This window comes from Chrysemys picta, chromosome 7 (genome assembly GCF_011386835.1).
Source record: "Chrysemys picta bellii isolate R12L10 chromosome 7, ASM1138683v2, whole genome shotgun sequence".
Lineage (NCBI taxonomy): Eukaryota > Metazoa > Chordata > Testudines > Emydidae > Chrysemys > Chrysemys picta.
The window spans coordinates 59,456,397-59,473,183 of NC_088797.1; the positions used below are offsets into that span (position 1 = coordinate 59,456,397).

The window sequence follows — 16,787 nt, forward strand, 5'->3', positions numbered from 1 at the left end:
AGACTAGGGACCGAATGGCTAGGTAGCAGTTCTGCTGAAAAGAACCTAGGGGTCACAGTGGACGAGAAGCTGGATATGAGTCAACAGTGTGCTCTTGTTGCCAAGAAGGCTAACGGCATTTTGGGCTGTATAAGTAGGGGCATTGCCAGCAGATCGAGGAACGGGATCGTTCCCCTTTATTCGACATTGGTGAGGCCTCATCTGGAATACTGTGTCCAGTTTTGGGCCCCACACTACAAGAAGGATGTGGAAAAATTGGAAAGAGTCCAGCGGAGGGCAACAAAAATGATTAGGGGTCTGGAGCACATGACTTATGAGGAGAGGCTGAGAGAACTGGGATTGTTTAGTCTCCAGAAGAGAAGAATGAGGGGGGATTTGATAGCAGCCTTCAACTACCTGAAGGGGGGTTCCAAAGAGGATGGAGCTCGGCTGTTCTCAGTGGTGGCAGATGACAGAACAAGGAGCAATGGTCTCAAGTTGCGGTGGGGGAAGTCCAGGTTGGATATCAGGAAAAACTATTTCACTAGGAGGGTGGTGAAACACTGGAATGCGTTACCTAGGGAGGTGGTGGAGTCTCCTTCCTTGGAGGTTTTTAAGGCTCGGCTTGACAAAGCCCTGGCTGGGATGATTTAGCTGGGAATTGGTCCTGCTTTGAGCAGGGGGTTGGACTAGATGACCTCTTGAGGTCCCTTCCAACTCTGATATTCTATGATTCTATGATTCTATGGGGAAAGGCAGTGGATGCCAATGGGATGGATAAAATAGCCTCCCATGCAATTCTTTTTCAGCCTGTTTCAAGAGCATATTTATTTGTAAGACAAGATGAGGTTTGGGGGATAAAAAAATCTGCAGCCTCCTCAGTGTATTGTACAGTAGCTGGCACATGCCAAGCTAAGCTTCCAAAATGCTACACCAGAAATGAACTACCTCACAAATGTACTGAAAACATATCCATTTTTTGTCAAGAATAGAGTCACATCTGAGAACACTGTAGGGTTACTACAGCTGGCTGGGGTGGGGGCCATTATATATTTATTTTTTGGTATTACACTTAATTTTGTTAAATCCCAGCCGGGTTTTTTATCTGACTCTGTTACAACACAGTGAATTAATTTCTGTATTCATGAATCCAGGACCATAGACAACCACATTCATGCACTACTCTAGCACACTGAGGTGGCTTTTCATGGTCTTTATCGAGGCAAAACACAGAGCTGGTATGGCTTTGGTGCATTTGACACAAAACTCGTCACTAGAGTTATATTGATGTCCTTGGGGTCAACGAGAGGCTTCAAGGTAAAATTCTGCAAAATCGTTGTCAGTAACAAAAATAGCTCCATCCGAGCCAGACCCTCTCCCACACAAATCCGCTTTCCTGAAATGAAAAAGGAATATTGAGGAGATGTGGGAGATCTTTCTTTGCAATGTATGTTAAATATTGTTACAATGAAACTAAACCTCAGGATTAAAGTTAGATGCACATTGTGATTCAGGGTAAATACATGGAGAATAATGACCATTTCTCAGAGTTCAGGAAGGTATGAAAGTGTTTGGGGGCTTTAGAAGCCTTTCACAGATTGTTTTAAAGGCTGAGCTCCATATAAGTGGCCTTTTAAAAACCAATATGTGGAGACCGGTGGGCAGCTGTGGGGTTTGAGGAATAGTTAATGCAGGTCCTGAGCCAGTTAATATGTTTAAGGTGGAAATGACACAGTGGTTCTTGAGTGGAAAGTGGAATTAACAGATAGCGAGATGCAGGCATGCCGAATAGCAGAATGGAGGAGAACAGCAGGCAGGGTTTATTAACAGAGTGTTGGGATTTTCATTGACTGGAGTAAAGTTGAGAAGCTAAGCAGCCCCTGCTGATCTCTCTCCAGGTGACTATGCAGACGGCTTCTGCCCTGTTGCATGTTACTCCCTTCGATTTTCCTTTTGCATGCACATTCAATCACAATTTGTCTACAGTGGCCTGACACAAACAGATAAAGGAAGATGTGAAGTTGCCAGGCAGAGCGGAGAGTAGTGCTTGTTCAATTAGTTTAAAAAGGAGACTGGAGACGGACAGATACTTCGCTGTTGTGAGAGGCTCTGCTTCAGGGATGGCCCGAAAGGCTCTGCAGACTACAGTTTGAGAACTCTTTGTATACTCAAGACAAAGCTATGAGAGAATGGTCTAGGATCTGAAATAAACATGGCTTCTTTTACCTGCAGAAAAAGGAATGAAGAAGTCACTCTTCTTAAAGGCACCATTTTCATCCAAGAAATGTCCCGGGTTAAATTGCTCTGACTTTGGAAATTCCCTGCTGTCATGTAGGACCGATTGCAGGGCGGGAAATATAGTGGTGCCCTGGATTAGCAAACACAGATAAAGAGAGTTAAAGTGGACACTGTCCAAAGCAGAGAAGACTCCAGAATTCACTGAGCTGGGCAGTAGGACATGTTTTTCTTTCCTTCATTTTCCTGCATCCCCAAGAACCAGAAATATTAAAATTCCATGAGAAAAGGTAACCCCACCAAATGGGAGCCCACCTTCAACAAGGAGATCCTGGAATCTCATGAGAAAGGCTCCTCGCATTATATTGCCAGCCTGGTTTCTACATCAAAGAGGTTTGGAAAAGTCTGGCTTAGATCCAGAAGTGTTAGGTGCGTCTCTCAGCTGCTATTTGGAAGCATTTGACATTCCCTTGTCTTTATAATTTAGTCATCGCACCAATGGTTTCCCCATCACTATTTATAAAAAATAAAATATAATAAATAATAAAAATAATAATAGAGCTACAAAGACCTATACAACTCACAGTGTAACTCAGTTAGCAACCTAGGAAATGGTCACTGCAAGTTGTGGTTAACACATATTAACACATCAGCAGGACTAAATCTTGGTGGAGAGATGGAACCAGTTCAGAAACTGACATCCCAAAAGAGGTTCCAAAAAAGAGGGAAAGCTTTGCATGGCCTGCTTGGTATCTATTCTATATCTAAAAGTTTGAACTGGGCTCTAAGTCTTTCTTTTGTAAGGAGAGCTGAGCCTGCAGAATGCAGGGTTCTGTTCTTCTTGCCAATAACAACTGGAATGTTGTTGGTAACTGTGAAAAACACCTGTCGTGATAAAATCAGGGCAAACATTTCTATTGTGAATAACTCAAAACTGTATAGTGGAAAAGGCAGAAGATCGGGCCATTTCACAGAAACGTTGAGAACTAACCTTGGGGATAATATAGTGTCTGAAATGAGTGTCTCTGGTCACTGCATGTGGGACACCCATCGGGACAATGTTAGCGGTTCTCTGCACCTCATGTATCACAGCATCTGTGTAGGGCATCTGGCTTCGGTCCGCCATGCAGGGGCTTCGGCTTCGGCCAACCACACGGTCAATCTCTTCATGAACTTTCTCTGTCATCAAATGAACGAGGTTAACAATAAAGCTAAAGAACAGCATTCCCATAATTTTGCCCCCATTCTGTCACATAGTCAGAAATACACACGTCTCACCAGATACATGTTGGGAATATAATATGTTATAACAATATAACAGTTAGTTTTGGGTTACAGAAACTATTGTACATGGTATCTAGGACAAAATGCCTATAATGTAATTATTAGAGCAGTGATATGGCTCATGCCTGGTTATGTTACAAAAGAGAGCACAGTGTGATGTTATCGCCAGAGCATATAACTAACTGCTACACAAGAGACTGAGGCCTAAAATTTCCCCCCACCAAAGTCAATCATCCACATGAGCATGGAGGAAGCCTATGAGGTGGGAATTAGCACTGGATATTAGCTGGGTGTTGATAAATTTCTAACACTTGTCTTTATTTGAGGGGAGGGTGTGGCACTCTGTATCTGTATGAAGTTAGGAGATTTTGCTCTATGGTTGTTACTGAAATATGTTGTACGCTTGAGAGTCGTCCACTGTCAGTTCTCCAGCGACAACAAAGGGGGGGATCCACTCCCAGGATGGTGTTAAATTACCATTAATCAGCGGGGAACTTTTAAACAAGGGATTTACAGTGCTGTAAGAAAGCTGCACAAGCATCACACAATGGGGGGATTGCTCGACTCTATGACTCAGCAAAGCCCACCAGGCCATATCTTGGCTAGTGTTTTCCAGGCGCACAGACTGCGGATATAAAGTAGGGGACGGTGGCATCGTGCTTTTGCCTTTCTCCTCCCCCACCTACACTGGAAGCAACAAGAATGCTGGGAAGACCAAGCCTTGAACTGAGGAGACTGGTCCCAGGCTTAAAGGGGAAGCCTGTGTATTAAGGATTGTAACCTATGGGCAACATCCAGTGGGGTGAGAAAAATGGCTTGATCCAAACACTGCACAGTCTATAAGGTTCAGGATTTAGACTGTGTGCTTACCTTTTATTTTCTTTGGTAACTCTCTGACCTTTTGCGCCTACCACTTATAATCACTTAAAATCTATCTTGCTGTAGGTAATAAACCTCTTTTATATTTTACCTAAAACAGTGTGTTTAGGTTGAAGTGCTTGGGAAATCTCAGCTCAGTTTACAAAGGCTAGTGCATGTTCTCTTCACATCGAGGAAGGGGTGGACTGGGTAATGAACTTACACTGGTGAGGCTTCTGACCACGGCAAGATGGTACATCTCTGGGGTGCAAGGCTGGGGGCTTGGGAGATTTGCTGGTGCCTTTCTCTGTGTGATTCGTGAATGGCTCAGGGAGCATTCATGCAATTTATCTGGGTGTGGGGCTCCACATGGTGTTGTACTCAATGATAACAGCTCACAAAGGGGTTTGCTGCTTGTCACTAGCAAAGCATTATGAAAGACAGCCCAGGCTGGAAAGTTAAGGGGGGAATAATGGTACCCAAGTTCCAGGTTGTACCACAGAGATCCTGTCACAGAGGGGGCCATCTGACAGCCCTGGAATACGAAGGCTCCTGTTACCCATAGAGCAGGCACCTTCTTGTCAGTGGCAGCACAGATTTCTCCTGCACAAACACATACACTTTCCCCCAGCCCAGGAGCCTTAACTTGGATTGGGAGGTGAGAAAGGAATCCAGTCACAATGGCTTAATCAGGCTGAGGACCCTATCCTGAGACCGCCCATGAGGAGGTTGAGTAATGCCAGTTGTGATGGTGCTTTTCAAATGTGGACACCTGTCTATGCAAATTGAACTGAAACACCCAGCCCCAAACACTTCTCAGTTTCACATAAACCAGCGAACAGCTTGCACACAGTAGTAATGTGCGTTACTTCCAGACCAAGCCAGATTTGAAATGGTGACTTAAGGGGCAGGGGTCTGCATCCATTAGAGACCCCTTGAGCCATGTAATCCCCTCATCTCTCTAACACTTAAAGTTGTGTGTGTCTTTGTGGTACCTTCTATTTCTGGGTATTTCAGAAGAATCAGGAGTCCATGTCTCAGGGTGGTGCTGGATGTCCCTGTTCCAGCAAAGAATAAATCCAATGTGCATCTTACCAAGTTATCAGTGTTAAATTCCGACTGGCCGTTCTGTTGTTCCTGCAGAGAGACTTGTTATAGGTGTTTGATCATTGACGGTAAGAGTGTGCAATCTATTCATGCAGGCCCAAAGTCTTTCATCTCCTACCAGCTCTGTGACCCACCTGGCATCTTTATAAAAATCCTCATAAAAATGAGCCACAGCCCTGGAGATTGCAGCAGCACTGCGGGGGTGTTTTGGGTCATAGCTGTGGAAACATATGGTCTTTTCTATTAGAGGAGAATTGGAGCATTACTTTTACCTGGTTACAAGTATCAGGGGGTAGCCGTGTTAGTCTGTATCTACAAAAACAACAAGGAGTCTGGTGGCACCTTAAAGACTAACAGATTTATTTGGGCATAAGCTTTCGTGGGTAAAAACCTCACTTCTTCAGATGCATGGAGTGAAAGTTACAGATGCAGGCATTATATAATGACACATGAAGAAAAGGGAGTTACCTCGCAAGTGGAGAACCAGTGTTGACAGGGCCAAGTCAATCAGGGTGGATGTAGTCCACTCCCAATAATAGGTGAGGACGTGTCAATACCAGGAGAGGCAAAGCTGCTTCTGTAATGAGCCAGCCACTCCCAGTCCCTATTCAAGCCCAGATTAATGGTGTTAAATTTGCAAATGAATTTTAGTTCTGCTGTTTCACCTACTAGCTTTTGTATGTTACCATTCCTGATGTCCGATTTGCGTCCATTTCTTCTTTTACGTAGGGACTGTCTGGTTTGGCCAATGTACATGGCAGAGGGGCATTGCTGGCACATATAACATTAGTAGATGTGCAGGTGAATGAGCCCTTGATGGTGTGGCTGATGTGGTTCGGTCCACTGAGGTTGTCGCCAGAGTAGATATGGGGACAGAGTAGGCAATGAGGTTTGCTACAGGGATTGGTTACTGGGTTGGTGTTTCTGTGGTGCGGTGTGTAGTTGCTGGTATTTGCTTCAGGTCCGGTGGTTGTCTGTAAGTGAGTACTGGCCTGCCTCCCAAGGGCTGTGAGAGTGAGGGATAGTTTTCCAGGATAGGGTGTAGATCGTTCATAATGCACTGGAGAGGTTTTAGCTGGGGGCTGTATGTGATGGCCAGTGGTGTTCTGTTATTTTCCTTGTTGGGCCTGTCCTGTAGTAGGTGATTTCTGGGTACCCATCTTGCTTTGTCAATCTGTTTCCTCACTTCCCCAGGTGGGTATTGTAGTTTTAAGAATGCTTGATAAAGATCTTGTAGGTGTTGGTCTCTGTCTGAGGGGTTGGAGCAAATTCGGTTGTATCTTAGGGCTTGGCTGTAGACAATGGATTGTGTGATGTGTCCTGGATGGAAGCTGGAGGCATGTAGGTAAGTATAGCGGTCAATAGGTTTCCGGTATAGGGTGGTGTTTATGTGACCATCACTTATTAGCACTGTAGTGTCCAGGAAGTGGATCTCTTGTATGGACTGGTCCAGGCTGAGGTTGACGGTGGGGTGGAAATTGTTGAAATCCAGATGGAATTCTTCCTCCTTTCCGTGGGTCCATATGATGAAGATGTCATCAATGTAGCACAAGTAGAGGAGGGGCACTAGGGGACGAGAGCTGAGGAAGCGTTCTAAGTCAGCCATAAAAATGTTGGCATACTGTGGGGCCATGCGGGTACCCATAGCAGTGCCACTGACCTGAAGGTATAAGTTGTCCCCAAATCTGAAATGGTTGTGGGTGAGGACAAAGTCACAAAGCTCCGCCACCTGGCATGCTGTGGCCTCATCAGGGATACTGTTCCTGACAGCTTGTAGTCCATCCTCATGTGGAATGTTGGTGTAGAGAGCATCTACATCCATGGTGGCCACGATGGTGTTTTCAGGAAGAACACCAATGCATTGTAGTTTCCTCAGGAAGTCGGTGGTGTCTCGAAGATAGCTGGGAGTGCTGGTAGCGTGGGGTCTGAGGAGAGAGTCCAAATAGCCAGATAATCCTGCTGTAAGAGTGCCAATGCCTGAGATGATGGGGCATCCAGGGTTTCCAGGTTTATGGATCTTGGGTAGCAGATAGAATACCCCTGGTCGGGGCTCTGGGGGTGTGTCCGTATAGATTTGTTCCCGTACTGTAGCCATGAGTTTCTTGAGCAGATGGTGTAGTTTCTTTTGGTATTCCTCAGAGGGATCAGAGGATAGTGGCCTGTAGAATGTGGTCTTGGAGAGTTGCCTGGCTGCCTCCTGTTCATAATCCGACCTGTTCATTATGACTACAGCGCCTCCTTTGTCAGCCTCTTTGATGATAATGTCAGAGTTGTTTCTGAGGCTGTGGATGGCATTGCGTTCTGTACGGCTGAGGTTATGGGACAAGTGATGTTGTTTGTCCACAATTTCAGCCTGTGCACATCTGCGGAAGCACTCTATGTAGAGGTCCAGTCTGTCATTTCGACCATCAAGAGGAGTCCATGTAAAGTTCTTCTTCTTGTAGTGTTGGTAGGAGGGTTCCTGTGGGTCAGTGCACTGTTCAGTGGTGTGTTGAAAATATTGCTTGAGTCAGAGATGATGAAAATAGGCTTCCAGATCACCATAGAACTGGATCATATTCATGGGGATGGTGGGGCAGAAACTTCAGAAACACACTTCAAAGAGAAACAGCAGAACTTCAAAATTCATTTGCAAATTTAACACCATTAATCTGGGCTTGAATAGGGACGGGGAGTGACTGGCTCATTACAGAAGCAGCTTTGCCTCTCCTGAATTGACACATCCTCACCTATTATTGGAAGTGGACTACATCCACCCTGATTGACTTGGCCCTGTCAACACTGGGTCTCCACTTGCAAGTAACTCCCTGCTCTCCCTGTGTCAGTATATAATGCCTGCATCTGTAACTTTCACTCCATGCATCTGAAGAAGTGAGGTTTTTACCCACGAAAGCTTATGCCCAAATAAATCTGTTAGTCTTTAAGGTGCCACCGGACTCCTTGTCGTTTTTACCTGGTTAATTTTCATCTGTATTTTTAACTGTTGTTGATTCCCTTTGCTTTCATATTTTGTTTGCATGGGCAGCACTAAGGCCCTTGAAAACTTTGAACCAGAAAGGAAACCAAATGTCTCTAACAATTTTTAGCCTTCGAGCCAGAAGGATTGAGTCTGATGCTCCAAAGGAAGTGAGATCCCCACTGAAAATGCGGATGCCGGGCTACCTGCTGACCGAGGGGTGCAGTGGTAGAACACCTAATAGGCTGTTGCTGTAAAATATTGCAGGAGGTTAGCAGGAGGGGTTTCCAAAGAAGCTGGTAATAGGTTAGGTCTGTGGGTGGGGGCATAGGAAGCCATTAGAAACTGCTTTCTTCTGCTAATCCCACTGATGCTAATGCATACCAGTAAAAGTGCCTCTGTCCACCTTGTAAATAAAACCCTTTCAATGGCTAACCTCCAACAGAGCCAACCTATACATTGCCAAGTGCTGTTGATACCTGCTTTGGGTCCTCTGTCCTTTTAAGACATATCTACACTGCAATTAAAAACCCACTGCTGGCCTGGGTCAGCTGACTTGGGCTCGTGGGCATCAGGTTGAGGGGCTATAATATTGCAGTGTAGACATATGGGCTTGGGCTGCAGCCCAGGCTCTGACGCCCAGGAAGAGGGAAGAATCCCAGAACCTGGGCTGCAGTCCAAGCTCCAACATCTACACTGCAATTTTATAGCCCTTCAGCCTGAGCGTTGCAAGCCCAAGTCAGCTGACCAGGGCCAGCCCTGGCTGTGTTGTGGGTCTTTCATTGCAGTGTGGACATACTCTTAGATTTGTCTTACTCACTGGTGTAGTCCCACTGGCATCACCGGCACTACTCGCACAAATGAGGTGAGCAGGGCTTGGCTTTTAGAATGTAAATCCCAGGGGCAGGGACCCAATCTAAATTTGGGTCTTGTACAGAGTGATAAATACCCATGATAGGTATAACCCACTCCACAGCAAAGGGGAAGGGCTGCTGCCCTCACTTACCTGTTCCATTTTGATGAGGAAAGCATCGATGAAGTCTCGAGGGCAGCTAAGATCCAGAGACTCTTTGTGCATCTTCACTCTCTCCCTAACAAACCTTGTAAACGCCTCCGAATTTTTAACTAACACCTGGTGAGGCCCAGGTATATAATCCATGAGAGTTGGGAAAAAATTGTACAGCTAGAATGATGGAAGGAAAAGCACATCTTGGTTTATCTGGACACAACAAATAATCAATTGACTCAATTGGCCCAATTGACTCAGTTACAGCAGCACGATACAATACTTCTGTGGCACGTTCCTGTGCAAATGGATTCTAAAGAACTTCTTCAGCTTCACTAATTCATTCTACTTGATACACACATATTCCTCACGTAAACTGCAGTGACACTCAGTTCTATTCACTACAATAATCTCCATTATGTCCAATATAAAACCATCCCCAATATTCACATGATGTCCTTGAAAATCACACTCAAGTTCCCAAACCTAACTTGGACTACAGATTTTCATAGGCAGTAATAAAACATTATAGACTTTACAAGTAAAAGATATCTTAGTCCTCCTCAGGTTGGAGTCAAGGGGCCAAATTCTCTGCTGCTGTACCTCCATTGATTTCGTCTGAGTTCGACTGTTGTGCATTTGGTGAGGTTTTCAACAATGGGATGTGTGAGTGGCTTTGTACTGGAAATGAAAAGGAGTTTGCTTTGTGGGTGAGCAATGTGACCACATTCAGGTATCCCATTGTGAATATACTAAGGCATGGTTTGGATGCTAATGTTTTAATTGGCAATTTCCTTGATTTTTACCAATAGTGTTGAAAGGGAATGTCCTTGAGCAAACGTAATTCTGAGCAAATGAAGTGTTTTGTGTGGGAATTTAAATAATCCTCAGAAACAAGTTTGAGGCTGGGATTGGTAATAGCTGCAGCCTAGTGAGGAGAATAGGAACATTAAGGGAATCTGAAATAACAATTTTTTAAGGAGAATGAATAATAAAAGAAAGAAATCTTTGTCCCTTCCTCCATTATAAAGGAGAAGAGTGGGACAAAACACTGAACACACCTGTCCCAGAAGAGAGCGAAAGACTTCATTGTTTTCCTCTGTGAGTTTAATTAATGTCAGAAACTTCTGATCTTCATACTCAAACCGGTCCCCAAAGACAATGGAGCAGATGATGTTGGAGACAGCATGGGTGAGAGGGATGGTGGGGTCAAAGGGTCGCTCTGCAATAAAACCAAACCAGGGTCCAGTTTTGAATTCAGTACTTTCACCTACAGCATCACATCCTTTGATGTTATTGGGAAGTTCTGGATGTCCTGGCCCCAGGCCAAGAGTGCAGTCCCTAATATTCATTGGGGAGGGTGAGTTATGGTGTCACAGTTCCAGAGTAAGCTGGCTTTTAGACCCCTTTCAGTCCCTCTCGAGAGCCCCCCTCAGGTGACAGGCCTGAGTTCCTGCCCCTCTCTGAATGGGAGGAACCCCTCAGTCCAACCACCCTTGGACTGGATATCTGGGTGGCAGACTCACTACTTCCCAACTATGGTAGCGTGACAGGCTGCTCTGTGCTGGGCACCCGTGAGCCCTTTTCCTCCAGGGACCTGTGACCAGCGGGGGATCAAAGTGACTCAAAAACAGCTTCTCCAAAACAAAGCATTATTTATCCTCCCAAAGGTATGCAGAACACAGAGCAAAAACTAGAAACAATAAAGGCTTCTACACACATTCCTTTTACCTAAACAATCTTTCCTTGCAAGCTTTGGTAAGTTCCATTCAGCCCAGTTACCTCCATCTCACTCAGCCCCCTTCCTGCTTGGGTGAAAATCCTTAAGGTTTTAGTATCTCTGTTGGATGCTAGTTTCTGTCTCGAAAGAGAATACTTGCCAAATAGCTGAAGCTATGCTGGGCGTGTTCTCAAATTAACAGCTTCTCCATTATTACCCTTGGCATTCTCTCTGACCGTACTTATCTTTGCTATTAGTTCATTTCCTCTTGGTGTCCCCCTTTCAGCCTCCTTTCATTTATTTCAGTACAGGATAATATCACACAGATAAACTGAGGTACACATGAAAAATAACACAGCTATTTCCCTCGTTCTCCACATAGGGCTTCCCCAATGCTATCTCTGTACATTTATATTAAATAATTATCCCCATTTTGCTGGGAATCAGTTTTCACTCTGTCTCCTTTGCTGCTCTCTGCCTGACACACTCTGATCTAACCAGAGTCCATGAGTCCCTCTCTGAGTGACACCTGCCTGTGTGCCATAGGCTCTTTACACAGGCCTGACAGACAGTATCCCTTTCAGAACAAGATCCTGCATTCAGAGGATTCTACCTGAGCCATTGCTTGTAGCATCATCACAAACTCCTAAAATGCAGCGGGACCTATACAATATTCAAAGGAATTGTCTACAAGACTTCACCCCTCTGACTTGAGACCACATTGCACAGGGAGTACATCCAGAAGCAGCATTTTCTCCATGCAGTGTGTTCTCGCCTCACAGCAGACTCCTGCTCATGTCTCTCACCCAGGCAAATTTGTTTTAGGTCATTATCTACAGGAGCAACTGCCCTTGGCTCAGGATACACAAGTGGCAATAGCAGTAAAGTGGCTCTCTTGTGTCTGTATCATGGGTGGGGAAGGTTCTCCGTGCATTCTCCTCTCATACACACAATTCACCCAGATGGACAGTCAACTTCATTTTAGCCCTTAATGTTGCACTGTATATTGCAAGAGGCAGGATGGTCTTGTGGTTAAAGCAGTGTCCTGGATCTCAGGAAATCTGGAGACAATTCTCAGCTCTGCCACAAACTTCCAGGTGTGACCTCGAGCAAGTCTCTTAATCTCTCTCTGTCTCAGTTCCCCGTCTCTAAAAGAGAGAAAATAATTCTTCCTTTCTCTTTTTCATATATATTTATTATGTATGTTGCTTGGGGCAGGGACTGTCTCCAACTGTTTGTTAGCACAACCCATGTGCAAAGGAGCCCCAGTCTTGGCTGGGTCCTCTAGAAACTAATAGAACACAAACAAACAAACAAACAAATAAATAAATAATAATCATCACTTAGAAAGCACTGTAAATTTACACCGTGATTTACTCGGGAGGCCATGCCCATGCAATGTAGGTGCCAGACTTGTATCAGACATCTAGCAGAGAAGAAAATCAGAATAAGGAAGCTGTGGGCCTGGATGTCTTATTCGCCCAACACACTGAAGATAAACTAACCCACTCTAACATGGTTCACTGTGTTAGCTTCTGCCTACTCTGGACAAACATTTTCCATTTGCCCATTGGCCACAGATCAGAGGGTAGAAAACATGGGAAATAACAGCCAGGAAAGGTCATCTCAGGAACTTTTCTCACATATTTTTCCTTCAAATTAACAGAGGCTGTTATACGTGCAGCTAATGGTTTGAGCTATAAGGTATTTGAACCAAAGTTAGTATCACAAAATAAAGGAAGACAGGAGTCTTTAGCTGACTCCTCAATTCCTGACATACGTGCAGCAAATCCCCACCGTGTGTGTTTCTGAGCCTTTCCACCAGAAAACGGGCTTCCTCCTGGATTCTTTCCTCAACACTTTTCTTCCCCATCCCAAAGTTTCTGAGGGTGGTGAGGGCAAATCGGCGAAGCTGCTTCCACCGCTCCCCATTGCTGAAAATAATGCCTGGAAGAGGGAGGAGAACAGGAATGAAAGGGGTGGGGGAACATTGGTCATTGAAAGGTTCAACGTGAACGTAAATATTATTGTATGTGTGTTCTACTGGAGACACTACATTACATTGATATATGTATGTAACTCAAAATCCCACACATTAATCTCATTGCTGTTTATAGGAATTATGAACCAGGCCAGCTCCATAGTTTTTGCCGCCCCAAGCAAAAAAAAAAAATAATAATAATTAAAAAAAAAAGCTGCAATCGGGAATTCTAATGCCGCCGCTTCATTCTTCGGCAGCAATTCGGCGGTAGGTTCTTCCCTCTGACACGGACTGAGGGACCCGCCGCCGAAGAGCCGGACATGCTGCCCCCGTCCAGGAGCCGACCCAAGCACCTGCTTGCTGGGCTGGTGCCTGGAGCCGGCCCTGTTATATAATTCCATTGGTTGCCATGCCCAATGGCTGTATTTTGTTCTCTAACACAGTGTAAACTGTCACAGTAATTAGAGCAAAGTACATATACTGGTACCATGTAAAAATAAGAAATACACTGGGACATAAATAGGTGGCTAAAGTTAGTATCCTTCAAAGAACAGGACTAAATGAGACAAGAGCTGACTTCTCTGTCGTGTTCTCCACATACATAGAACATCAGCGCTACATGCTGAAGTTGTTAGAAATGTACCTGCTCCTTTGATAAGCTTGTCAGCCAGTGCCAGTTTTCCTCTTCCACTGAACTCGTCCCCTTGATCAATCAGAGCTTCCTTCACAGCCTCCTGTCCATACAACACCACAACCCGCAGTGAGCCCAAGTATATTGTGAAAACTGGGCCGTACTTCATACTGAGCTGTAAAAGATTAACACAAAGGACCAATACGTTTTTACTAAATCCATTTAAGAATAAGAATGAGAGTTGATCAAATTACAAACTGATGAACGAGCTCTCCTGCCACTAAGCGGGGGAGGGATAGCTCAGTGGTTTGCTCATTGGCCTGCTAAACCCAGGGTTGTGAGTTCAATCCTTGAAGGGGCCACTTAGGGATCTGGGGCAAAAATCAGTACTTGGTTCTGCTAGTGAAGGCAGGGGGCTGGACTCGACTCAATGACCTTTCAGGGTCCCTTCCAATTCTATGAGAGAGGTATATCTCCATATATTAAGGGTTACACCCAAAACGGGATATAGGCACCTATATCCAAAATGTTGATCCTCAAAACCCCTAGCTAACCCTCTAGGCCAGCGGTTCTCAAAGTTATTTGATCATGCCCCCCTTCTTCGTGGCTGTAGTCATTTATGGCTACTCCCACCCCACAAGTACATATACTGCCCCCCAGCTCTGAAGGCAGAGCAGAGCAGCAGAAGCTGCTGGCTCAGTGCCCAGCTCTGAAGGCAGCACTGCACCAGCAGCAGCTCGGAAGTAAGGGTGGCAATGTGAAGGGATATTGGTCAATAAGACTTAGTGCCACATTGGCACCCTTACTTCTGTGCTGCTGCTGCCACCCCAGAGCTAACAGCCAGAACCTCACCGCTTCCTGGTAAGGGATTGGGGGGGTGGGCAGGAAGGAGTGCCCAAACCATGGTGGCAGAGCTCTGGCTGTCCCCTGTATCCCCAGCTCCAGGGTGTGAAGGGTCCATTGGCACGAGCCCAGCCACTCAAGACTGACTGACAGCCAGCCAGAGCTCTTTAAAAAATAAAAAAAAAAAAATTAAAAAAAGCACACAGTTCACGCCTCCCTTGACCCATTCCCACATCTCTCTTGTGAGGTCCGCCACATACAGTAACTCCTCACTTATCGTTGTAATTATGTTCCTAAAAAATGCAACTTTAAGTGAAACAATGTTAAACGAATCCAATTTTCCCAAAAAATGTAATGTAAATACAGGGGGTTAGGTTCCAAGGACATTTTGGGGGGGCATACAAAAGGCATTATATACTGTACTGTACTGTGGTTGGGAAGCGCCTCAGATTACCCCACACAGGCACAGCCCACTGCAGGCAAGGATGCTAGGAAGCACCTTTGCAGCAGCAGCTTCCCCGGAGAAGAACAGGCGCCGGATTTGCCAGGGGATGCTCCAAGCCCGCCTCTTCCTTTCCCCACTCCACTCCAGGCCCACCTCTTCCCAGCCCCACTCCTCTCCTCTCCAGAGCAGCCGCATCCCTGTTCTTCCCCCGCTCACCCTCCCGCCCCACGTTTGGCGGCGCTTAGAACTTTCTGAGAGGGAGGGGGAGGAGTGAAGAAGCAGCGCTTCCCTGCTCCTCTCCCTCCCTCCCAGAAAGTCCTAAGCGCTGCCAAACAACTGTTTGGCAGTGGGGGAAGCACTGGGAGGGAGGAGGAGGAGGTGGAGAAGAGGAACTTGTGCAGTGCTCCCTTGTAAAGTCACTGCTCTTCCACAGAATCTTACAAGCAGTGGACAGAGCAGGCAGCCAAACGACATTATAAGGGAGCATTGCGCAACTTTAAATGAGCATGTTCCCTAATTGAGCAGCAACATAACTTTGAAACAATGTTAAGCAGGAGGATGTTAAGTGAGGAGTTACTGTAGTTTGAGAACCGCAACTTAGTGGGAATGGTACTCACCTAGGATATGGGAGAGCCTGGTTTAACTCCCCCCAATACCTGATGTAAAGAAGGGATCTGAAACTGGGTCTCTCCTCTCTTTGGAGAGTGCCCTAAACCACCCGCTGTAGGTCATTCTGGAGCAGGGCTCTCTCAGTCTTTCCCATTGAAGCCATTCCATTGCGTATCAATAACTGAATAGTCATTGGAAAAGGAACTTGGGTCTCCCACATTCTGGGTGAGCGACCTAACCACTAGGATACAGAGTTAGTCTCACTCTCTCTGTAGCCCAATGGCTATGTTAACTTGACAGAATACAGCTACAGTCTAGGCCTTACCCTTGTCCTGTGAAGAAGGCAAGTATCATTAGATCAATTTTACAAGTGGGAAACACACAAAGAACTTCAGTGGTTTCCCCAGACACATACGTGGAATCAATTGTAGAGCTGGGACCAGAATGCAAGGCTGCTGTCTGTCATTTTTCCCTGCTTAACCCACCAGACCACACTCCCCACTGCAGGATAACCTGTACAGGCTACAGCACAACTGAGAGGGCGTATTCTGGTTTACCTGTGAATAAGACACATTATTTAAAAAATAACACATTGCCAGGAACAGGTTGTATCTAGCATTCAAGATTAAATATTTCTGTGGAAAAAATATTTAGCCTTAAAAGTGAAGAGTTGAGCCATTGTGCAAACCCCAGAAATTTCAGAGTTCTCTTTCCCCAGGCTCTGCTTAATGCCCACCTGAGCCAAAGCCCTGGATAAGGAGAAAGCCCCCTTACCTCATGTATAGACTGGGGCAAGTTCCTCACATTCAGCTGCAGCATGTTCCCTATGATGGGAAAAGCAACAGGGCCAGGCGGCAGCTTCCCGCTTCCAGACATCTTTCTCCATGTGGAAAAGAAAAGAAGGCAAGAGACACAAACCGCCAGGAAAACGGTTGTTGCTCCCAGAGGTTCCATTGCAGAGTGCAGCAATTATTCTGGGTTCTGGCAGGGGGTTACTTTGTGCTTCAGAACCCACCTTTTATATATTGTACGGTGCAAAAGTACAATGGCAAGTGCAAGCAATTGGCCAACTGCAGCTCTCAATTCTTCTGGGTCAACAACACTAAATACGGTCTAAAAAAGGTTACCGGATA

The 16,787-nt window shown here is 45.6% G+C and overlaps 1 protein-coding gene across 2 annotated transcripts; it reads right to left on the reverse strand.

Moving 5' to 3' along the window:
• Positions 1-1,031: 1,031 nt before the first annotated feature.
• Positions 1,032-16,754, reverse strand: LOC101945254 (cytochrome P450 2H2-like). Of its 2 annotated transcripts, none has more exons than XM_005311361.3 (9): positions 16,429-16,754; positions 13,770-13,932; positions 12,943-13,092; positions 10,487-10,647; positions 9,426-9,602; positions 5,352-5,493; positions 3,206-3,393; positions 2,206-2,347; positions 1,032-1,375 (listed from the first exon to the last, which is right to left on the reverse strand). In XM_005311361.3, the coding sequence occupies exons 1-9, from the start codon at positions 16,606-16,608 to the stop codon at positions 1,194-1,196; spliced, it is 1,485 nt and encodes a 494-aa protein (XP_005311418.1). In that variant the 5' UTR covers positions 16,609-16,754; the 3' UTR covers positions 1,032-1,193. The 2 variants fall into 2 exon arrangements, with proteins under 2 accessions (XP_005311418.1, XP_065409415.1); XM_065553343.1 differs by lacking the exon at positions 16,429-16,754 and adding an exon at positions 16,070-16,295.
• Between the last annotated feature and the right edge of the window lie 33 nt (positions 16,755-16,787).

Coding starts and splice junctions, on each gene's coding strand:
- LOC101945254 (XM_005311361.3), bottom strand. CDS start 16,608: ATGGAACCTCTGGGAGCAACAACCGTTTTCCTGGCGGTTTGTGTCTCT. Junction 5,494..9,425: donor TCCTCATCAAAATGGAACAG/GTAAGTGAGGGC, acceptor GTCTCTCTGCAG/GAACAACAGAACGGCCAGTC. Junction 3,394..5,351: donor GAAATACCCAGAAATAGAAG/GTACCACAAAGA, acceptor ATTTGATGACAG/AGAAAGTTCATGAAGAGATT.